Source organism: Mauremys mutica, chromosome 4 (assembly GCF_020497125.1).
Source record: "Mauremys mutica isolate MM-2020 ecotype Southern chromosome 4, ASM2049712v1, whole genome shotgun sequence".
Taxonomy (NCBI): Eukaryota; Metazoa; Chordata; order Testudines; family Geoemydidae; genus Mauremys; species Mauremys mutica.
In genome coordinates, this window is record NC_059075.1 from 137,674,841 (window position 1) to 137,698,742 (window position 23,902).

The 23,902-nt window shown below is 47.9% G+C and overlaps 1 protein-coding gene across 5 annotated transcripts in view; it reads left to right on the forward strand.

Annotated features, from left to right (window-relative positions):
• The window catches only part of NFASC (neurofascin), a 175,435-nt gene that overhangs the window by 59,486 nt on the left and 92,047 nt on the right, over window positions 1-23,902 (forward strand). For all 5 annotated transcript variants that reach the window (XM_045015423.1, XM_045015419.1, XM_045015421.1 and 2 more), the window contains exons 5-10: window positions 5,990-6,174; window positions 18,260-18,277; window positions 21,020-21,125; window positions 21,629-21,825; window positions 22,710-22,832; window positions 23,371-23,541. In XM_045015423.1, the coding sequence (XP_044871358.1) occupies window positions 6,081-6,174; window positions 18,260-18,277; window positions 21,020-21,125; window positions 21,629-21,825; window positions 22,710-22,832; window positions 23,371-23,541 (709 nt within the window). In that variant the 5' untranslated portion in view covers window positions 5,990-6,080. The remainder of the gene's footprint in view (window positions 1-5,989; window positions 6,175-18,259; window positions 18,278-21,019; window positions 21,126-21,628; window positions 21,826-22,709; window positions 22,833-23,370; window positions 23,542-23,902) is intronic.

Genomic DNA, 23,902 nt, shown 5'->3' on the forward strand with positions numbered 1-23,902 from the left:
AGAGCTGAAGTTTTAAGAAAACCACCAAATACGGGGAGACTTGTGAAAAAATTGGGCACACTAGCAATAGTGGAGATTGAGGAAGGTGAAAGAGAGGAATACGGGATCTGTTCTTGCCTTTATACGTGTCAGATACCCAGAAACTATGTGCTGAAAATTTAGGTGATAACCCTGCAACTGGATCTGCCTACGCGGCCTCCTGCATCCATGCAGAGGCCAACCGAAGTCAGTCTGGCTCTGCGTAGTTGCGGGTTATAAACCCAAGGAGAGCAGTTTGCAGGATTGGGACATTAAAATCTTCAATGCATCTGCCGCAAGAACAACCTAACAAATCCATAAGAAGTGCCTTACTGAAAATCCCTGGCTCTTACCTAGTGCTTTCAATCTGTAAATCTCGCTCAAAGCACTTTATAAAGGAGGTCGGTATCGTTATCCCCATTGTGTGGATGTGGAGGCAGAGGCACAGGGAGGGGGAAGGTGATTTACTGAAGGTCCCCCAGCAAGCCAGAAGCAGAGTAGGAAATAGAATCCAGTGTTCCTGAGTCCTAGTTCAGGGTTGTTGCCATTAGACCACGCTATCTTGAATTTACCAGAGGTGGGAGTATATGCAACATTTAATGGGCCGTACATAGCTGATGTATCACCACTGACAGATATGGAGTTACACCAGGAATGGATTGGGACCAGTATGCTTGTCATACTTGGAAAATAAAGCATTTTTCTTGAGGCTGGGATTTTCAGAGACACTTAAGGGATTTAAGTGCCCAACTGCCATTGCATCCCAGTGACTATCCGTCTCCTTGCTCCCTTAAGAGTGTTTGAAATCCCAAGTGTTTAATCTTCCATGAGATGGTGATATTGATCCACTTGGCCTTTCCCCCTGTCATTCTGCTTAATAAACAACTTGATTTGGTAGATACGTACATGGTAATGGGGGCCAATCCCTGCTTAATTTGTGCCAGGGCTGAGCACTGGCACCTCTAGGCTTGGCAGTTCATAGCTCTGGCACCTCTGCTTGACACATCACTTACGAAAGTAAAAAAAAAATAAAAAAAATTGCTTGATCCCTGGCACTTCTTTCACTACAAATCAAGCCCTTGAGCCACTACACTACCTTTTATTTGCTCCGAGGGTGAAATTCAGTCCTATGCAGGTGGCACCGGACTTGCACATTGCTAATCCTGCCAGGGCTTTTTAAAAATTGGGCTTTTCTTGGTTTTTGGTTCTTTGATGGCTAAAGATATCCTACAGTGAGTGCTGGGGTGCTGGTGGAGATTCCCGTTTCGTAAAAAAACAACCTATCAGGCATGTGGAGGCTGATTTTTCTCTGATTTTGCTGGAGGACGTTTGGTAGGACTCAGATGTTTGTTCATTGTGAGCTCTGTAGTAGTTACTAACAACAAAGTTTGGGAGACATATGCAACCTCATGTTTAAAGGTTTAAGATTATCTTTATTAGAGATTAGGAGGAGACCTGATGTGGGGGGAAGGTCATCCCATCACTGCCTCATGCAAGGTTTCATACACCTCTTAAGTGGCTGCTGCTGGCCATGTCTTGAGAGAGGATACTGGCCTCGATGGACAATGGGTTTTGTATGGTCTGGCAGTTATGTTCTTAACACCTTTACTGAAGCCAGGAAGGTGGTGAGATCTCTGCACAAGGGGTGAATTTCATAGGTGACTATGGCACAGTACTATGAATGCCCTACATTTGAAAGCTTTCCTCTGAGAAAATGGTGGTAGCTACCTGGAGCCAGATAGTCCTATGCAATGTTGGAAGGAGGAGTACTTTCAGTGCGGGTGGCTAGTACATAGGTATCAGGCAATACCAAGGCTGATGTAACACAGCAGATTTCAGTGATGTGAGGGGAATGGAAAGATCCTGCATGGCTGCTCCTGCTGTTTACTAGTGTATTTTTCAGTGGTGTTTTCCCACACATACTGCCCTGTACAAGCAGTTAGCAAATCAACTTAATCATAGCTCATGAATATTCTTCCGATTAGCGGCTGCTTTTTCCTGTGGGCGGCTAGTCTACAGAAATTAGAGGTCATCCTCACCATTGCCTGTGGCTGGATTGTTCCTTGTGGTGCATTCTCCAGGACAGTGCAGTTTAGCTTTAATTCACCGAAGGATGAAGCCTCCCCCGCTTCCCTGGGGAGACTAGTCTGTGGATTAAACCCAGGCATTGCCCCCCCCACCTTTTTTTCCCCTGATGTACTTTGCTTTTTACAACATTCAGGGACGGTTGAAGTCTTAGCAGCCTCCAGAGCTGCAGCATCTTATTTATCTTTCATGAATCTGGGCTTTCCTTGTCTGCCAAATGACCTGCCCTTGCACCACTCTCTCATCTGGTAACATGCAGGGAAAAAAAAAAAACTTGTGCAAAGAGAGAGGAAATATCACATAGAAATAAGTCTGGACATATTCTGCTATTTGCTGCCCTGTCTTAATGTTGGGTAATAGCTAAGAGAGAGCTGTCTGCACGTCTGCCACTGATGCCGAATATTTATAATGCTATTAAAGATACTGTCATAACTCAGGCATGATGCAGTCTCCGATGAATTATGAAAGCCCAGTTAAAGGGATAATTTATCCTCCTTTGCCTTGTCTTTTAATCCATGTTACTGATTTTTAAAAAAGCAACAAAAGACCAAACGCGGATGGGGTTGAAATGTTTCACGTCGTGAAAATGCCAGAGGCTGCTGGATTTGTTGATGTGACAGTGTATGGTTGTGTTTCACAGATGTACCCTGTGTGCCTCAAAAGACTCTCTTATGTATGGGAAGATGAAGCAGAACTAAATGCTAAACCCAGGGTTGTGAGTTCAATCCTTGAAGGGGCCACTTAGGGATCTAGGGCAAAAATCAGTACTTGGTCCTGCTAGTGAAAGGCAGGGGGCTGGACTCGATGACCTTTCAAGGTCCCTTCCAGTTTTAGGAGATGGGATATCTCCATTAATTTAATTTAATTTAAATAGCTAGTATGCTGATCTCTCACATGCAGAGCCGAATTCTGCCACCGTTTAGATCAGGGTAACCCAGATGACTTCAGTATGGTTCTTAGGTGTGACTGGAGGGAGAGGGGGAAATGTGTCTACCTATGCAGAGGTTAACGCCAGGCCTAAGCACTGCTTACGCCCTCCAAACAGGGCCGGTGCATAGGCCCCGTTTTGAAGTCTGATCTAGCTCCTATTGAAGTTAAGGGAGTTTTTTCCATCACCTTTAATGGGAGTAAGATCAGGCCATTACTCTTTATACTTGTCAACCCCAGGTGGGCCAGTTCTTTCTTCCTCTCTATCTGTACAACTCACATGGGAGTTACTGAAAGCTCTGCTTGCCTATCAGAGGGCAGAACTGGGCTACTGACTTCAGTAATAGGGCTGTTAGGGAGGCAGGGGCGGCTCCAGGCACCAGCACGCCAAGCGCGTGCCTGGGGCAGCAAGCCACGGGGGGCACTCTGCCAGTCGCCGCGAGGGCGGCAGGCAGGTTGCCTTCGGTGGCATGCCTGCGGAGGGTCCGCTGGTCCCGCGGCTTCGACGGACCTCCCGCAGGCGTGCCGCAGAATCCGCGGGACCGGGGACCTCCCACAGGCAAGCAGCCAAAGGCAGCCTGCCTGCCGTGCTTGGGGTGGCAAAATACCTAGAGCCACCCCTGTAGGGAGGACAGGATTTATCTCATGAGTAAAACTCCTGTGTGTGTCATAAGCATCATAAGAGGAGGCCGGGCCATGTGGTGCAGTGCTTAGAACAAAGGAGTAGGAGCCAGAAGGCTTCCAGCTAAGACATTGACTCACTGAATGACCCCAAGCAAGTCTTCTGACCTTCAGTACCTCAGCCAGTCCAGCTGGAAAATTGAGTAAAAAGCAGAAAGCTTCCTGACACAGAGATGCTGCAGCTGAGCTCAGCTTTCCTTGATCCATAAATGACCAAAAATATTCCAGTTATCTTGTAACATACTATATGATATTAACACAGCATAATGGTAGAAGAATAATTGTTACTGTCACTCAGCTCTGCTGAAGTACATTGCTTGGGATTTCATTAGAGCTTGGAACTGTTCCCAGCACAGTTTTCATCAGTGAAATGTAGCACTTTTTTGATATTCACAAATAAACATGGCTTTTTATTTATTTATTTTAATTTGGTTGGTTGAGGGGGTTGTTTTGGGGTTTTTGGAGGCATCTTCTGTATTTTTACAGTTTTTTTTAACTCCTATTGGTTTTCCTTCACAAAATTGTTGGTTTCACTCTTCTTTATTCATTAGTTCTGAGTAACTTACAATTAGTCACCAGGCACAGCATGATGATCCTGTTTCCATCCTGAAATGAATATCTGATTTCTCTGTATTATTCCTGATCAGAGTTGAGTTAGGATGAATGTTTGTAAAGAAAATGATCAGTGGGATTGTGAACATAACAAACCTGAGTTTGGTATCTAATTCGTCAGGGTTTGTGAAAATTGTTTGCCACTATTCATCTATCTCTAGCCTTCTCAGCAGAGTAACTGAGTACAAACAAAATGTTTTCCTTGAAGTGTTTGGAATTCTCTTTCTTTGGATTTTGAGCATTGCCTGGGTTTTGAATTCTAAGTACAGTGGACATAGGCTGCAGTAATAGTTTGCATGATCCTCTATCTGATACTCAGGGCCACATTTTCGAGAGTTCAGTACTCACCATTTAGCCATAAGAGTCACAACAGGAGCTGCTGACTGCTGAACTGTTTGGCACAGATTAGAACTTGTGGGTGCTGAGCACTTGAAAATCTGTCCCCTATATTTCTGAGTGACTCCAATAAGGTGCTCTCAGGCCCCAATCCTGCAGTTGGATCCATGCATAAGGCATCAGGGCTAGTCAGCGTAGATCCGATTGCAGGAGCACAGTCTGCTTTTGGTTCAGTGTGTATCTTTGGGAAATATTCCTTGGTTGTATACAGAGAGGCTGCTTTAGTTAAGCTGCGCCAGATTTGTACCGGTGTAATGGAGAGCAGAATTTGATCATTGATGCATTTTTTAAAAGGTGCTCCAGGTTTTAAATCTGTGTATTTTATTATCTCTGGTTAGGGCAATTCTTACAGCAAATTAGGCGATTCTGCCGCAAGATTGGAGATGCGGATTCCTTGACTATCAAATGATTTCAGAGGAGCAGCGTGATCTGATGGAGCCCAGGCCAGAAAGCCAGGACTTCTGGAGTTCTGATCTCGGCTCTGACACTGACTTTATGGTGTGGCTTTGGACCGGGGTCTTGTCTTCCTCTGTGTCTGCTTTCCCCCATCTGTAAAGTGGGGAAGATGTGACTCCCCTATCTCGCGGAGCTGTGTTGTGAAGATGAAGTAGTGACTGTTGATGTAAAGCACATTGAATAGGTTAAAGTCTAAATCTTTAGTTCATATACATTTTTCCGAGTATTCTGATGATATCTCATCAAATGACTGGAAGTCAGTGACGATACAAGAGGACTCTGTAGGGCTAACATCTCTGGAGCACTCAAATATTAAGACTGTAAGCTCTTTGGGGCAAAAACTCTCTTACTATGTGTATGTACAGTGCCTAACGCGATGGGACTCAAATCTTTGATTGGAGCCTCTAGGACAGGGGTAGGCAACCTATGGCACACTCACACTACCCGGGTCCTGGCCACCAGTCCAGGGGGCTCTGCATTTTAATTTAATTTTAAATTAAGCTTCTTAAACATTTTAAAAACCTTATTTACTTTACATGCAACAATAGTTTAGTTATATATTATAGACTTATAGAAAGAGACCTTCTAAAAATGTTAAAATGTATGACTGGCACGTGAAACCTTGAATCAGAGTGAATAGATGAAGACTCGGCACACCACTTCTGAAAGGTTGCCGACCCCTGCTCTAGGAACTACCCCAATACAAACAATTACAGATGAATTGTTCTCTCCTCGGCCCAAAAAATAAGAAAATGAGGAGTATAGAGCGCTCTATAACCTGCTCATTAATTTGTGGCTTGTGTTTATTTTGCAGTTAAGAATCCAAGGAGTACAGCTACTGTGGCAAGAGGCCAGCCTGCCCTATTGAAGGAAAGTGGAAGCATAATACTATCCAGACATTCAAAATGGTAATGCAGCAGTACCTCCTAACGTACACAGGAGTAGTGTTTGCTCTGTATCTTCATCATATCATCAGAGCCATCGACGTTCCCCTGGATCGTAAGTTTCTAGATTTATTTTCGGGGTTCTCTAAAAATCTCCATAGAGGAGCCCTGCGGTGTAATGGTTGGAGCCAAGGACTCGGGAGCCAGAGAGACGCTGGGTTTTCCAATCTGGGCTGAGCCATTCACTCACTGTGCGACCTTGGGCAAGTCTCTTGAGCTCTTTGTGCTTTAGGCAACTTCATTGGTTAAAGATTGGAAACTGCAGTGAATGCTGCATCTAAGCTAAGCTGTTCCTGGTAAAGAAATAATGTCACGATAAATATTAGCGCAGGATTCCTGGCATTTTCCTGGAACGTGTCACATGAGAACACTGATCATTTTTGCAGGCTACCAGACTGGAAAGTAGTTGCAAAGAGGGAAGAATAGGAGTCAAAGTGACCCCTCCCCCCCAGTGTCAACACCTGAAGTACCGTTCCAGTGCCAACATGAACCTCCTGTTTGGTTAGCTAAGCAACCAAACTGTTCTGATTTTGAAGCTGCTGGAGCCCTTGTTTAGGGGAGGATCTGATGCCACCAGGGGCTACAGTCCTGCAATAAATGCACATGGGAAGACCCTTGTGACCACCTGCAAGTGCTGCTTTATATAATTCCCACAGGGATGATGGCCGTGGGCGAGGAATTGAACAGGGCACATAGACATTGTCCATAGGTGAGAAGGAGGGGATAACCCTCTCCCTCTGAGTAGGTGAAGGTGCAGATGTATGCAGAGATGTGCAGGGTAAGGAACTCACTGGTCTCCCTAGCGCGATATAAGAGGGGTGAGAAGTGGGGCTCATTTTGACAGTCAGGGCTGGCTCCAAGTTTTTTGCTGCCCCAAGCAAAAAAAAATTTCCCGCACCCCCCCTGGCCCCGCCCCAACTCCGCTCCATTCCAACCCCTTTCCCAAATCCCTGGCCCTGCCTCCTCCCCCGGGCGCGCTGCGTTTCCCCTCCTACCCCTCCCTCCTAGGCTTCTCTGGGAGGGAGGGGGGAGAAGCGAAGCGGCGGTGCGCTCAGGGAAGGAGACGGGGATGAGCTGGGGGGGAGCGGTTCCTCTGCCCCTCCCCCCCCGGGGTTACTTCCTGCGGCCCTCCTCACGCCCCCCACCACCGCAGCTCACCTCCGCTCCGCCTGCTCCCCTGAGCGCGCCGCCGCTCCGCTTTTCCCCACTCCCAGGCTTGCTGCGCGAATCAGCTGTTTTGCGGCAAGCCTGGGAGGAGTGGGGAGAAGCAGAGTGGCGGTGCGCTCAGGGGAGCAGGCGGCAGTGGAGCGGAGATGAGCTGGGGGGGGGGAGCGGTTCCTCTGTGCCCCCTCCCCCGGGTTACTTCCTGTGGCCCTTCCCGTGCCCCCCACCGCCACAGCTCACTGCCGCTCAGGGCTGGCTCCTGGCTTTTTGCGCCCTAAGCAAAAAAAGCCAAAAAAAAAAAAAAGGAGCTGGAGTGGAAAGTGCCACCTTGGAAAGTGCCACCTCAAGCACATGCTTGGAGCGCTGGTGCCTGGAGCCGGCCCTGTTGACAGTCAGGGAAGAAGCATGCTGGAGCTGAGAGGAGAGCCAAGCGAGAAGAGAGTTTCCTCTTCATTTCCACTTAATTGAAGACCCTTATGTTGTACTTGGACTGAGGAAAATCCTGTCATATTTGTTTGGCTCTGATAGGTGTTTAAACTCCACCAAGGTGCACAGAATCCTCTCCTGCCTTTCTTAGGTGCTGTGCTGCTGTGTAATTACCCTTCACTGCCAGCAGAAACGTGGATTCACCCTAATGGGCTTTACTTGAAGATAAGGGAACTTCCATCCTACAGGTTGCCGCTGTGTTAAGGAAGCCAGTAGCTGAATGCCACTGATAATTAAGAGACTCTGAAGATGTATGATATGGGCAATTACTATGGAGACTATATATGGGATGCTCCTTCATGGAGGAGAGAATATCATTAGCAGTCCTTTCAGGCAGACGCTGTCATCAAAATGTAGATAGGTCTGGTCCCACCGGGAGGAGGAAACAAGATTATATCGGGAAGGTTATATGTACAGCTCTGCAATTTTTATCCCCCTCCATCAGGCCATTTTGGGTTAATTATTAGGCGGATTTTATATTTTATTCAGGAGGATAAAAATGGGGGCGGGAATGCAGGGTAAAGAAATTTCTGCTGAATGATTTTGTTAAACCACCTTAACACCAGTGCTTAGAAAATGTCTGACCTTGTGTTGTCATATTCTAGACAGTGTCGTCTAAGTGGTTAGAGCAAAGCAAAGGGATTGTTGGCTCAGATACTATTCCAGACTGGGCCGCTTGGGTCACTTACTTAACCTCTCTGTGCCTCTGTTTTCCCCCTCTGGGCTTGGCTACACTTACAAGTTGCAGCGCTGGGAGTTACAGCGCTGGTCATGCAGCTGTGTAGGGCCAGCGCTGGAGTGTGGCCACACTGACAGCTACCAGCGCTGCAGTGTGGCCACACTTGCAGCACTTTCCAGCGCTGTATTGAGAGGTGCATTGTGGGCAGCTATCCCACAGAGCACCTCGTCCCATTTTGGCGCTGAGTATTGTGGGAAGGGGAAGGAAGTGTGCGGGTCATTCCGCTTCCTGTTTGCCAGCGCCCCGTGGTGCATCGCTTCACATCCCAGCATTCACTCTTTCCGGCAGCGTTTGGCACCATTGTGAGTGTCTTTCTGTTTTACTCTCTGTGTGAATCGCGATTTCTGTGGCAAATGGAGCCCGAGCTGCTGAGGACTGTGCTGATGAGTGTCGCCAGCACAACACGTTTGGCAGTCGAGCTATTCCTTCAGCTCCAAAGTGACAGTGAGGAGTCTGACGATGATATCGATATCGATTCTCCTGCCGCGTGTGACACCAAAGTGCTTGTGGCATTCACAGAAATGCTCAGCACCGTTGAACGCCGCTTTTGGGCTCGGGAAACAAGCACTGAGTGGTGGGATCACATCGTCATGGAAGTCTGGGATGACGAGCAGTGGCTACAGAACTTTCGTATGAGAAAAGCCACTTTCATGGGACTGTGTGCTGAGCTCGCCCCCACTCTGCGGCGCAAGGACACAAGATTGAGAGCTGCCCTGACGGTGGAAAAGCGGGTGGCTATTGCAATCTGGAAGCTGGCAACTCCAGACAGCTACCGGTCGGTCGGGAACCAGTTTGGTGTGGGAAAGTCGACCGTGGGAATCGTTTTGATGCAAGTTTGCAAGGCAATTAATCGCATCCTGCTAAGAAAGACCGTGACTCTGGGGAGCGTGCAGGACATTGTGGATGGCTTTGCACAAATGGGTTTCCCTAACTGTGGAGGGGCGATAGATGGGACGCATATTCCTATTCTGGCCCCCCCCCACCTGGCATCAGAGTACGTTAATCGTAAGGGGTATTTCTCTATGGTTCTCCAGGCGCTTGTGGATCACCGCGGGCGTTTCATTGACATTTACACAGGCTGGCCTGGAAAGGTGCATGATGCACGCATCTTTCGGAACAGTGGCCTGTTCAGGAAGATGCAGGCAGGGACTTTTTTCCCAGACAGGAAGATCACAGTAGGGGATGTCGAAATGCCCACTGTGATCCTTGGAGACCCCGCGTACCCGTTACTGCCTTGGTTCATGAAACCCTATACAGGGAAGCTTGACAGGAGCAAGGACCGGTTCAACTACAGGCTGAGCCGGTGCAGAATGACTGTGGAGTGTGCTTTTGGGCGTTTAAAAGCCCGCTGGAGATGTCTGTATGGGAAGCTAGACTTGGGGGAAAGCAGCATCCCCGCGGTTATATGCGCTTGCTGTACCCTCCATAATATTTGTGAAGGGAAGGGTGAAACATTCAGTCAGGCATGGACCACCGAGGTTCAAGTCCTGGAGGCTGAATATGCACAGCCAGAGAGCAGGGCTAATAGAGAGGCCCAGCACAGGGCTACAAGGATTAGGGATGCCTTGAGGGAAGAATTTGAGGCTGAAAGCCAACAGTAATGTTTGCTGCCTTGCATGGGAGTGAATTGCACTGCTTACACTGTTATTCTATTATCCCTAATAATAATATGATTTGCAGTGCCTCTTTCTTTACTGGGCTAAGTTATCTTTAACTATCTGCTATAATAAAGACTGTTTTCAAAGCCAAGAATTGTTTTATTGAAAAGAAAAAAACTTCCTTGACAGACAGACAGACACACAACATTTCATGAACACAAGAGGGCAGGGGTGTGGGTTGGTGAACTGTACAGTCACAAGTTTGCATATGTCCTGTCTGGAGTGCTGTTTAATGAATCCTGCACTTCAGGGTGCATATACTGCATGGTGATGGGGGTTGAGTGCAGAGGGTAAGGGTGGTGGTAGGTATCAGGGCTGGTTGGTGAACGTACACGTGTTGGAGGCAGCTGGTGGTGGTAAGAACCTGAATGCTGGGGAAAGGCGGTTTGAGCTGACATTGGGGCACAAGGCAAAAAGCTTTGGGACGGGGGGGGTGGGGGAGTAGCACGGTAGTGCTCTGCTTGCATGGCAACGAGTGACTCTATAGAGTCCGCTTGGCGCGACAGGATGCTTAGCAGCCGCTCCGTGCTTTTCCTCTTGGCCACTGCATTTCTCTTGCGGATCCTGCTCTCCTTCTCTCTCCACTCCTTCAATTCTTTACTCTCTCGAGCAGAGTGATGAACAGTTTTCAGCATGTCCTCTTTGCTCTTTCGGGGATTTTTTCTCAAATTTTGAAGCCTCTGTGATGTTGAACATCTGGGCAGTCCAGTAGTCAAGGTCACTGTAGAAACACAGAAATGACAACATTTAACACGGGCAGCATTGTATTCACTATCTCCAGACATGAATTGTTACACTGAGGGAGTTCTCACTTTAGCATTCTTTTCCCAAACGCATAACACAACAGAAGCCACGAAATGGTGAGTGAGGGGTGCTTATAGAGGGAGAAGTGGGGCTTGAGTGATAGAGGGGAGCTGGTTGCTTCGGGTAATCTGGAGTGCTAGAGGGGTTGAGTGAAGATGCAGCTGCAGGGGTGATCTTATCTCCCTATCTCTTCACTAAAGAGTCTCCCAACATTTTTCACAGGAGTTAATCCTGGAAGATGTCTCCTTGCTGCGAGTCACTAGGGAACAGCGGGAGGCTCTTTTAGAGCAATGTGGATTCCGCCCGGGACCCTACGCGGCTTGCCTGTGTTCAGAAATGGTCCCCCCACCACTGGCAGCACAGTGGCGCGGACGCATCACCGTCACTGGGACAAGGGACACAGTGGCTCTGCCTATAAACCTGCGCAGGCATATTGCCCACGCTCTGGATGAAACTTTTGCTGAGATAACTGAAGCAGATTACCGCGACGTGATAGACCACATCAACGGGCTATTCCACATCTAGAGGCTGGCATGCATGCAGCCATAACCCCCCTTCCTCTCCAGAAACATTTCCACCCAGAAAATAAAAGCCGCTTACCGTTAACCCGCTCCTCTGCTTGTCCTTCTGCAACTGCTGGCTGCTGCGATTGGGTACTTTCCTCCTGGCTTGAGAAGAGCTCCTGGCTGCATGCCCACTCTGGGGTGTCTTCCCCCATCCCAGTAGCTTCACTCGTGGTTTCCTCCCCCCCCCCACCGCCGCCGCCGCCTCCGCCTCCTCCTCCTGTCCCCCAGCCTGCTCAGAAGTGTCCATCGTTATCCTGGGATTGGCAGTGGGGTCACCCCCAAGTATCTCGTCCATCTCCCTGTAAAAACGGCAGGTCATGGGGGCAGCTCCAGATCGGCGATTCCCCTCGCGGGCTTTGTAATAGGCACTCCGCAGCTCTTTAACTTTCACCCTGCATTGTAGTGCATCCCGATCATGGCCCCTATCCAGCATGGCCCTTGATATCTGCTCAAAGATATCGTAATTCCTACGGCCGGAGCGCAGCTGTGCCTGCACAGATTCCTCCCCCCAAACACTGATGAGGTCCATCAGCTCGCCATTGCTCCATGCTGGGGCTCGTTTGCCACGTGGAGGCATGGTCACCTGGAAAGATTAACTGATTGCACTCCACACACACCTGGCTGCAGCAAACAGGAAGGAGATTTTTAAAATTCCCAGGGCATTTAAAGGGCGGGTCACCTGAGGCAAGAGCAGTAGAGTGCAAACTGATGAGCAGAGTGGCTGAACAGGAATTCTGGGATAACTCCTTATTCCCTGGAGGACACTTAAAGCGCTGGTGAGTGTCCACACCTGCTGAGCAGCGCTGGATCACCAGCGCTGCACTCCTTATACCCCTGCCGGGATGGGTTTTCAGCCAGCGCTGCAGCCAGGGAGTTGCAGCGCTGGTTGTGCCCTGCAAGTGTGGACGGGGTGTAATTGCAGCACTGGAAAGCCTCCACCAGCGCTGCAACTTGTAAGTGTAGCCAAGCCCTCTGTAAAAGTGGGTGTTAATAACCACCCCACCCCCTCACAGAATTCATTGCAACTCTGAAGCACATGGAAATCCTTTTATGAAAGGTGTTAGAGAAGGGTACGGTATTACCAAGGCCTAACTTCAGGCTAAGGGACTATGACACTTCCTGATATGGGAGGTTTTACCCTTTACATGTTGGTCTGTCTTAGACACTCTAGTCATACAAATTGGCCTCAAATGCTTTCCTGGCTTAAATGACCTAGGAGGGGCGGGGGACTGAAAAGTTATGGGCAAGAGACAAGAGAGGTGCTTTTATGCAGAGTTTGGAAATAGGTGGAAAGATGTAGGTTGTCTCCAGGAGGCAGGAGCTGCAATGGATGAGGCTCTCGTGCCAACCGGGTGGGTGGGTGGATGAATGCAGGGTCCCCATTCAGCAAGGTGCTTAAACACGTGTCTACCTTGAAGCATGGGAACAGTCTTGACTTCTCTGGGGCTGTTCCCATGCTTTAAGTTAGTCATATGCTTAAGTCTGTTGCTGAAACAGAGCCTAGATGTGGAGAGAGACTGGACATGAGAAGAAAGAGAGAAAAGGTGTATGAGGAAGGCTTGGAGTGAATTTATAGATAAGGCAATTCGTAATGGGATCTTTAAATGGACAAAAGTCAGTGATGGATGGCAGGGATCTTTCTGAGAGTTTCAGAATGAGAGATGTGGGTCTGAAGTCCCAAGGATGGACCACAGCTGAGCTTTCATGCAGGTCACACATAGGTCGATGCCAGCTGGTCGGTGGTGAAATAGGCTGTTTGATCTAAATGTATCAGTTTTGACAACAGTTTTCATCGGGAAGGTTTGAGAGCGAAAGAGAGTCGGACAAGCACACTCTTCTCTCGTTGTCTTCTGGAGCCTGGTCAACAAGGTCCTAGCCTGGGACCAGGGACCAGTGCTCAAGTCCCTGCTCCACCTAATTCAGAGTGATCTGCGATGAAAAATTCTGTGTAGCTGGAGTTGGTGGTGGTGTAACATGCACACTGCACTTTGTTGCCCCCGACATTGAGAATGTATTTTGCGCACACAGTTTGATTGTGTCACTTATCAGGCCCTGCTTTGTTAAGAACTTAGAGCCCTTTCAGAAATGTAAGCTCCCTGAAACGGAAGGGGAAGCAGCATGGCCAGACAAAACCTAATTGATTTTAAAAGAGCTTCCTGCTGCAGTTTCTTGTGCCTTGGAAGGAGTCATTTTTGCCTAGTCAAGTGTAATGAGACCTTAGAAAAGTAGAGAGAAATGCTTATAACTTGTGCTGTGGAATATTACTTTCTGTTTCTAGACGACCTCCCATCTAAGGAACTTAAAGCGCCTATCGCTTGTTCCTCACACCACCACCTGGGAGGTAGGAAAGTATTGACATCTCTTGGTGAGAAGTGCGGAAACAGAGGTCGTTTTAAATACCTTGTTTTACATTTATGATTTTTTACTTTGCTATGTTAAGTGCCTATGTACAAAGGTGACTGGCACTCTATAAACACCTAAGATTGATACTAAAGTGAGTTGCCATTTGCTGATAGGGAACAGGATCCATTTACACTAGCAAAACTATGTCTAGGGATGGTGTCATAAGCCAGTTTGATCTTGCCTGTGTAGACATGACCAAACTGTGCTTACTGCCTTGATTGTTAATATACTCTGGTCCTAGCCATACTGGCAAGGCCAAACTCGGTTATCTATCATAAATATTCTTGGGCAATAAATTCTAACACCAGGCCTTTCTCCAACTCCACTGATTCGACAGTTTTGCTAGTGTAGGTGGTGCCTTGCCCATAGTGTCTCTGGCAGAGCGAGGAAAAGAGCCAAAGATACCCCACTGGCGTGCCTTAACCACAAAGCTGCCCCCGCTCTTGAGGGACAGCATTTCCCTTTCTGACCCTGTCCAGGCTTCATTTGAAACCAACAACCATATTTTACTACCGTAACCACCATTCAGACAGGACCCTTGTGTGACTTCATGTAGCCAGATGAGAAAACAAAGGGGAAGCCAGGCTCTGGGGCAGGGTATGCCTGTCTTTGCCTAATTTATCCTCTTTTAAGCAAATTCAAATGAACTCTGCGCAATGCCGTGAACTTGAAAGCGTTGTCGCTCATCACAGTGACTTGTGGTGGGATGAAATCCAAAAGTGGGGTGTCCCAAATCAATGCAGGAGTTAAAGGTCTTGCCAACATCTGTCCCACCCAGCTGAGCCCATTTCAAATAGTTTCATTTAACTCTTTGAAGGCATCAAGCGTGAACTCCATTCTCCTTCTGACAAAGCCTTTAGAGCTGCTGGGGAGTTGGCGTTTTAATTTCACTTTTAACCCAGTCAGGGATCAGGTCTCGCTAGCCCTTTTGTGGCTTCCCATTGTTGAACTCCAAGACTTAACTAATGAATTCATCACTCCCATCTTGAATGTGAAAGGTTACAGGTTTTACTAAGTCGAGCAGGTGGTGCATAAATGGCTACAGCTGCTCCTGGGTTGTGCTGGGCCCTGATAAGTGTTCAAATCATGAGCCGTCTGAGCAGATGAGCTTTATTCACGGCTATTACAAACTGCACAGGACTTCCCTCCTTCATGGGGATAAGCTCTTTCTACAGGTGCATGGATGTGTATTGTAGGAAATCTCCATAGATGGGGAACACTGCCTCTTTAACTGGGAAGCTCCCTCTCAGAGAGCTTGCAAACACAGCTGCTAGTGGGTTGGGTGTCCAGCTTGAGCATCCATTGCAGTCAAGTTTAAGAAGGTGCAAAGGAAGTCGTGGAGAGGTAAAGTATTTCACTCTTCAGCCTTTATAGCAATAGGGAGGCAGTGCTTGCTAGTGGTTAGATCAGCAGACTGGGAGTCAGGCAGGGGTGAAAGTAACTCCGAAGACTTACCAGTACGGGGCCAGGGTCAGCTCCGGCTCCAGCCCGTGGAAGGGGTGGGGTTGGGGGGGGAGTCAGTGTTCCTCAGCCAGCCCTTCCAGGCCGCCTGGCTCGTGCCGCCCCGGGCTCCAGTGGTAATTTAAAATGGCCTGGGGCTCTGTCCACTGCTGCGGTAGCAGCAGCAGCGGCCGGAGCCCCGGGCCCTTTTAAATCGCCAGCCCCAGGGCAGCCAGGTGGGTGGCAAAAGGGCAAGGTTCTTTGCTGTGGCAGCACCTTAATGTTGCTGCCTCCCCCCACCTCCCATTGCCAGCCCTGCCAGTGGGGGGGGGGCGCAAAAGGGCAGCGATGTTAAAGCACTTTAATGTGGCAGCGCTTTAATATGGGCTGCATACGGGTCAGTACTGGCTTCTTACCAGTATGCCATACTGGCCCTCACTGGCTTACTTTCACCCCTGGAGTCAGGAGACTGATATTCTTTTCCCAACTCTGTTACTGACACACTGTGACTTTGGGCAAGTCACTGCCCCCTGTCTGCTCAGTTTCCCCATCTGTGATATCTGGGATAATACTTGTACTGTGTGACGAGTGTTGTAAACAAATCAGTGGGTTTTGAAAATTCAAAGCACCATAAAGAAGAAAGTTGTATTAACATGTCTTTTGTTATATAGCTGCATTAGAATAGTTACATTACTGCATTAGAGATCCTGGGGTGAACCCTTCAATAATGTATAACTCATGCAATCAATTAATGAACCACTGTGGCACCTGAAGGGTCTTAACGCTACCAAACTATGGTTCTATAATTTAAAATATGTTTTTTGCACGTCGTCTTCTCACCCCTCCAAATTATTTCTTAAACCAAATTTTTTTTGTATTATAGACGATGTTAATTTTTATTTGTTGGAAAAGACATAGCATATATTGGAACAATACTTGTCTGTAGTTTAAATGAATTCTAACCTTATAACGTTAATAGAATTGTACTGTTTAACTCTTTGTTAACTTAACAAAAGATATAATAGTTTAGCCTTAATAATGTTTTATTTTTACCTGCTTATTTCTTTTAATAAAATGTGTAAAGAAATATAACAACTTACAATAAGCAACTAAACCAAGACCATTAAAAAACCAAATGAATCAGTGACTGTCCTTAAAAGCCTAACTAGGTCCCTCTAAAATAAACCCTGTGGTTCTCACCTTGTGTTGCAGTGGAGTCCAGAGGCCTGTCCAGGATCAGTGCCTCGTTGTGTTAGGTGCTCTACAAACACATCTATCACAAGGAAAAGTCTCCCTGCTATTGAGTAACTTGGTTATTTTGCACAGGATTATTTTTCTTCCACTTTTTTTTCCTAAAGAAAAGCTTTCCTAGACTCTTCTGCTCACTTCTTCTATCGAATCTTGCTCACTGAGCCTAAAGTCTCGTGTGGGCATTGCTGAATATGGAGCTGGAGCTTCCCACTATGATGTGTGGACAGGGCAAGTGTCACGTCTCAGCGCAACAGTGATGCACCGTGGGGAGGAAGGAAGTTGTCCATGGACTAGGGTGACCAGATGGCAAGTGTGAAAAATTGGGGTGAGGGGTGTAATTAGGTGCCTATATAAGAGAAAGCCCCAAAATACCAGGACTGCCTCAATGAAATCAGGACATATGGTCACCCTACAATGGAGCATTGTGCTAGCACTCATTTCCTCCTGCTTGGAATCCGTATCTTCCATATGCTTGGCTGGCCAGTCAGCGGTTTGTTCCCCCTTTGCTGTGTTCAGCTTTCTCTTTACATTGGGAAAGCTTCTGGGGGTTCAGCTCTTACAACCAGGCGACGGAACTGCCTCCTTGTCTCCCCTTCACCCTGCCCCGGTGGTCATCAGGTCTTGGCAGAGAGCCAGCTGCTACCAGCTTTAAGTATCTGTTTAAACAGCTAAATGAAGAGCTTAACAGGCCTCTCATGGTTCAGCTCTGGAAATAAACACTGGGACCTGGAGGCAGACCCTGACTCAGGGTTGTAGAGAGGCAGGTGCACTAGGCATGATGTCTCCCTTGGCAATTAAGATGCCTTATAATCTCTTGGTCAGACACTATGTCTTACAGGTACCTGGGTTGCTTTGAGCTTTTACTTAGTTAGCCAAATCAAGGCTTATTAAACCCTGCATCAGCTCCCTGATTGCCTGGAGGGCTGGCATAAGGGGCTCAGTAACTGGCTTTTGAATTTGCCACCAGTTCAAGCCCAGACCTGGTTAGGGTTCACAAGTTACCACTATCCGATAAGTATCCTGATGTGCAGTCATTGGTTTGCAGTCTAGTGCCTAGCGGAAAAGCATCGCTCTAACTGAACACCACCACTACAGTCGGCACCTGCCACCCTCTTGTTGGCAGTCACAGCAGTTGAGGCCAAGGACGGAATTCGCCCAGAGAGACTGAACTGCTTTCTTATCCTTAAAGGCGATCTATCCAACTCTGGGATATGGCATATTGGTGGCAGTGAGATAAGATGTTTGCTCTGGCAGCGCCCATTCTGTGCTGATCTCATGAATAAGCTTAGTCCATCGGTCTCCAGAGCTGCCTATCTGTCACCATTCAACCTCACTAAATTCACACGTGCAGTTTTTAAAAGGCAGGTTGGGGGGAAGTGGCCTGGGACACGTAATCCTCATTGTGAATATGAAAGAATCATGTTTTTGATGGAGGGATTTTCCCATGTTTAAATGAAGGTAAGTGGGCTAGAAGGCATTTGCGTTGTTTACTCTAAGGTGACCATGTTTGGATATTGATATATTTGTAGTCCCTTTGATAGCCATGTTGCGTACATAATCCATTGGATTCTTTTTCAATAACCTTTTTTTGTTTCTTTTTTTATAATGCTTACACTTTGGAACTAACAGCAAATATTCAGAGTGAATGTAAGTCCTACCCTGTCTTGGTTTTTTATATATTAGTCTTGCTGGTGGGCAGCAGAGGTTGTGCATGGCATGGGGATGCAGCAGGAGCAATCTGAATGGCTTGTGATGGCAAGGCAGGAACAGAATCCACGAAAGCAGACTCCGTTGCAAGATTCAGATTTTAAGAGCATGAGCTGTTCCATGGAGCTTGGGGAGTCTGGCAACCCCCCTGCCTCCTCGGACTGGCAACCCCCCTGCCTCCTGAGACATCTGCAAATGGTTGGACAATTCTAAATCAGTGCTGCCTCTAAAAGGGCCCCCTCCTAGGACCATATTCTGATCTGCAGTATGCAGGGCCGGCTCCAGAGCCCAGCGGGGCAAGCACCCGCCTGGGGCGGCCCTTTCCTGGGGGGACGGCAGGCTGGGCCGGCGGACCTGCCGCAGTCATGCCTGCGGGAGGTCCACCGGAGCCCCGGGAGCAGCGGACCTGCCGCAGGCATGACTGCGGAGGGGACGCTCGGCCGGCGGCTCCAGTGGACCTCCCGCAGGCATGACTGCGGACGGTTCGCTGGTCCCGCGGCTCGGCTGGACCTCCCGCAGGCATGACTGCGGCAGCTCAACCGGAGCCACCGGACCAGCGACCCGCCCGCAGCTGCGGGAGGTCCAGCCGAGCCGCGCGACCAGCGGACCCTCCGCAGTCATGCCCGCGGAAGGTCCGCTGCTCCCGCGGCTCGGGGGCGCCTCCCGGGCATGACTGCTTGGGGCGGCCAAATTTGTAGAGCCGCCCCTGGCAGTATGTCAACATAAGTGCATTGACTGTAACAGAGTTACTCTGGATTGACACTAGGTCAGAGGCTGACTCCTAATTTTAAATCGGGGCCAGTACATAACTGGAACCTGATGTCCTAATTTGCAGATGCTTCTAATGGCTCTTGCAGATGAGTAGATTCACAATGTAGGTCAGAGCTGCAAATATGGGCCACAGCTAGACACAGCAGACCTTCCAAGGCAGCGGTTCTCAAATGGTAGGTGGGGACCTTCAGAGAGGTTATCCTTTTCTAATGGTGGTTTCTAAGGATTCGTTTCCAATTCTATCCTGCAATGAGATTCTCACTTTTTTTCCCACTATCCTCCTACCACCATTTGTCTGCTTCCAACCTAACTCTCCACCTTCCCCCTTCCTGTCCAACATAGCTCTCCTCTTTCCCCTTCAGCAGTGGGCAGTTGGTGCCTTTGAATTTGAAAACTGCCTGAAGACCCGTTCTCCTGGCATGCACAATGTCTCCTTTGAATTGCTGTGTGTGCAGAGGGCATGAACTCTGGATTGTGGGGAATAGATCTGCTGTAAGGGCAGCAATAGAATTGCCCCTGCCTCATTGCGTAGCTCAGAGATGATCATGTATCTCAGCTACTAAGCAGCCTGGGCTCTTCCCCCTCCTTTGGCACCTTCAGAGAGGAATGGGAAGGTAAGAAACCAGGTTGTGGTGTTAGCTGAAGGGAAGGGGATAGGGAGTCTGCTGTACTCTATCCTACACCCTGTCTTAGATTCATTGTCCCCCATACTCCATCTGACACTGGAACCCAGATTAAGAGGAATCCGGCGTTAGTTAGCCCCATGTCAATTCCTTTTCTGTACATAAGGGATGTGCAGACAGGAAATAAACCCAGCCAGAACCAGAGAGGACACTAGCAAAACAGAAGTGCTCACAAGTGTCCCCTGCAAGATGTTCTGCTACAGGGAATAGCAGCAAAGAGAAGATGGAGTCAGAAATGTTCTGCAGGGGGAGGGAGGGAAGCTAACCTTGAGTTGCATCCTGTTGTGAGGGAAGTGGACTTTTGATTGGAGGGAAATTATAATCCATAATGTGGGGATCGTGTTGTGGGAATGTTTGAGAACCGCTGCTCTAAGGAGATTTCAGTTCTAATAAAGCGGCTATCATGTCCCAGCAAAAGCTTAATCTTGCAACACAAACACTAACTCTGTGGAGAATTATTGCTAAAAGTCTGTTTCAGAGGAGAACTGCATCTGTTGTTTTGCTGACCCTACTAAATAATGGACATGCATGTCAGATCAATTTCCTATACCAAATTAGTAATGTACAAGTATCTCCTCTTTAAGCTATTTCCAATTGCTGGGGTAAGAGACTAGGGTTCAGATTCTGATCCCTAGTTATCCTGGTGCAAATCAGGGATGAATCTGTTGAAGTCTCTGGAGCTATGCTGATGTTAAATATAGAGTAATGGTTCAGAACCTGACCCTAAACTGGTCATTGGTATATTCTTTAGTCTTTGCAAACCCTTAACTCCTAGATACCAATCTGGAACTATCTCTGGCTAAACATGGAAGTTTTCAAACCATTGTCTTGAATGTGTTTTACCTCGATGGCTCCTTGCAGGAACTTTTAGGTAAAACACGTACATTTGTCTTCTGTCTTTGAAAGCTCTTAGCTAAGATTTGCTGTCACATTCAGTCTTTCATAAAGAGGTTTTGTTTGTTTGTTTTGTTTTTTAATTTTTAGTTCACATCAGATGGCCTGCTGGTGACAGGGAACTGCCTGACCAGGAAGCTTGAGTCACTTGGATGAGAAATGTGCGGCTTTTACATTTTGAAGGGTCCTTCTACTGACCCCTGCAATTTCAAAGATAATGAATATAAACAGTAAATCCCCCTAGGGGAAGTCTCAATTCCCAGGAGGATTCCGTTGCAGGACAATGACTAAAGGGTTTCTCCTCATTCTTTTTTTCTTTCTATGTCCTTTGCAGTGCCTCAACCTCCCACAATTACAAAGCAGTCTGTGAAGGATTATATTGTAGACCCAAGGGATAACATCTTCATTGAATGTGAAGCCAAAGGGAACCCCGTTCCTACGTGAGTGCATTTTAAAGTTCTCCTGACCTTGAGGTCCTGCTGTTTTTGAGATGCAGAAAAGTTTACTAATGTCAGCAAAAAGGGGAACCAGATCTAAAGACGTTCTTGCACTGGACACCTGAGAGTCTTTCTGGGTACCTTGGCCAAACTCTACACTGGTGTAAATTGGCACCGCTCCATTATACCAGCAGAGAATTGGGCTCCTTACCTTCCACAGTACAGCACTTAGCTCTGGAATTTAGACACTATGGTGACAAGGACCCTATAAATACCCAAATAGATTTAATGTGGGAATACACAAGGGGCAAAAGCCTGGCACTCAATGAGAGCTTGGCCCTGGCAGAGACTATGGAAGAGCAACCAACTCCAGGTCGTGTCTCTCTTATTAGGTAGGAAAGTTAATGGATCATACGTTAAATGTAACTGTATTGTAGCTAGTAAGGCTCTTCCTGTGTGAACACGGCACGTGGTTACATAATACATGCAATATCCAATGTTGGCAGTTTTTCTTGGACACGGAATGGGAAGTTCTTCAATGTGGCCAAGGACCCGAAGGTCTCGATGCAGCGCAGATCGGGGACACTGGTCATCGACTTCCGCGGCGGTGGGAGGCCGGAGGATTATGAGGGGGAATACCAGTGCTCTGCTCGAAACGAGTACGGGACGGCGCTCTCCAGCAAAATCCTTCTGCAGGTTTCCAGTGAGTAATGCAGGCTTGTCACTTCTGTCTCAAGGCTGAGCCAGGCAGTCTACAGCCTCAGGGAGCTGAGTGGCTCTGGTTTGGGTTAAAAAAATGTTTGCATGACATAGGGTTTGCAGAAGCTGGGAAGTAAATATTTGCCACGCAAATGCCACATCTTGCTTCACTTGCAGTATGTGCATCTGTTTTGTTTTGTTAATTCGGCCTTGCAAACGAACTAGAGCTGTATAGTGGTAATAAAATACCCATTACCTGCATTGGCTGGTAGGCTGATCTTTTCCTTCCCACCTCTCCCACGCCTGTATCCAACAACTCAACTGCAATACCTGTATCCTGACTAACTTCTAATGGGCCTGTCACTGTCTTCTGGGTGCATCTCACACACACACATCAGTTTGTAACTGATCACAGTGGATAGCAATCTCAGCTGCTAGGGAAGGCCACATAGTCTGGTGGCTTGGAAGCAGGACAGAGAGTCAGGAGACCTGGGTTCTCTTCCCTTCTGTGCCACTAACCTGCTGTGTGACCATGCCCAAGTTACTTTGTCTCTCTATGCCCCAGTTTCCCCATATGTTATATAGGGCTAATGACAGCCACCTTACAGAGGGTGTTGTCTTGAAGCATAATTCATTAGTCGTGTTTGTACAACACTTAGAGACCCTCCAATATAAGTAGTTTTTGGAGGGAGAAATATCATCATGGAGCAGGAACACATGGACCCTGCAAGAAACCTGTGTCTATAAAAATTAAATTGCATCAGGGTCTTTCCATTGAAACCAGGCCAGGTCCTCGGAGAGGGCGATGAGATTTCAAAAAACAAATCTCTCCCAGTATATTCCCTTCAACTCAATGTCTGCTATGTGCCTCACATCTTCTGATTGCAGGGTCTCCCTTGTGGCCAAAGGAACATTTGGACCTTGTAGAGATCGATGAAGGATCCCCGCTGACTTTAAAATGCAACCCACCCCCTGGGCTGCCGCCTCCTGTTATCTTCTGGATGAGCAGCTGTAAGTTGGGACAGTGGTCGGGTGGCCAGGGCTCCCTGGACCATTCATTTCACTGAGGGAAGTCTTTTGACTGATCGCAATATGTATTTTAATGCAGAACTTCAACCTCCCCCCCCCCTTGTTTTAATTACAGCAGAAGTGGAGCTGAGAAATGCCTTGCTTGTACATGGACCTAGCTCTTTAAAATCCCTCCCATCCCGTGTCATTGGTTCCATTGGAAACCAGTGAGTTCTTATAATCCAAGCGAGTCCCTTCCAGCAGGCTAGGAAGGCTGAGTGTTGCTCCAAAGTCCATGAGGGGCATGGCAGCCTCCGTAGTCGTATTTTGTTTTCTTCATGGAGTGTTTCATGCCACTAATTACAAGAATTGGTTTGTACTCATCAGCTCTTGTTGGACTTCAGTGACCCTGCGTCAGTTATGCATTTGCTGCCCCTTCCGGATGCTTTGCCAGAAGACACACCAATTGTTTGAAGGCAGATGTTAAGGAGTCCAGCAGCGCGGTGGCTTTTGTTTTGAATTCCTGTTTTCTCTCTCTCAGCCATGGAGCCAATCCACCAAGACAAGCGCGTCTCCCAGGGCCAGAACGGCGACTTATACTTCTCCAACGTTATGCTGCAGGACGCCCAAACTGACTACAGCTGTAACGCGCGCTTCCACTTCACCCACACCATCCAGCAGAAAAACCCTTACACGCTCAAGGTTCAAACCAGTAAGTGTCGCCTTGACCGGTTGGGTGGTGCTTCTTTAAGTCTTTCTGCAAGGGCTCCCCTCCGAATCGTGCTGTCAGTATCATGTAGAGAAGGCATTCCGTGCAGCTCTGAGATCTCTCCAGGGGAGGGCACTTCCTTCCATAACAGGGTTTAGAATAACCTAAGAATTGGTGGTTGAAGGTAACCGTAGCAGTTGGACCAATAACCTAAAGGCAGGGTATTGATGTCTTTCTCATGCTTCAGAACTTCACTGCTAAGCAGGCCTATAGCTTATGCTGTGTGTGTGTGTGTACACGTATCCAAAACCAGCTTCAACAGAGGTGAGACGTGTCTCTGCTTTTTGTAGGGGAACTTTTATAT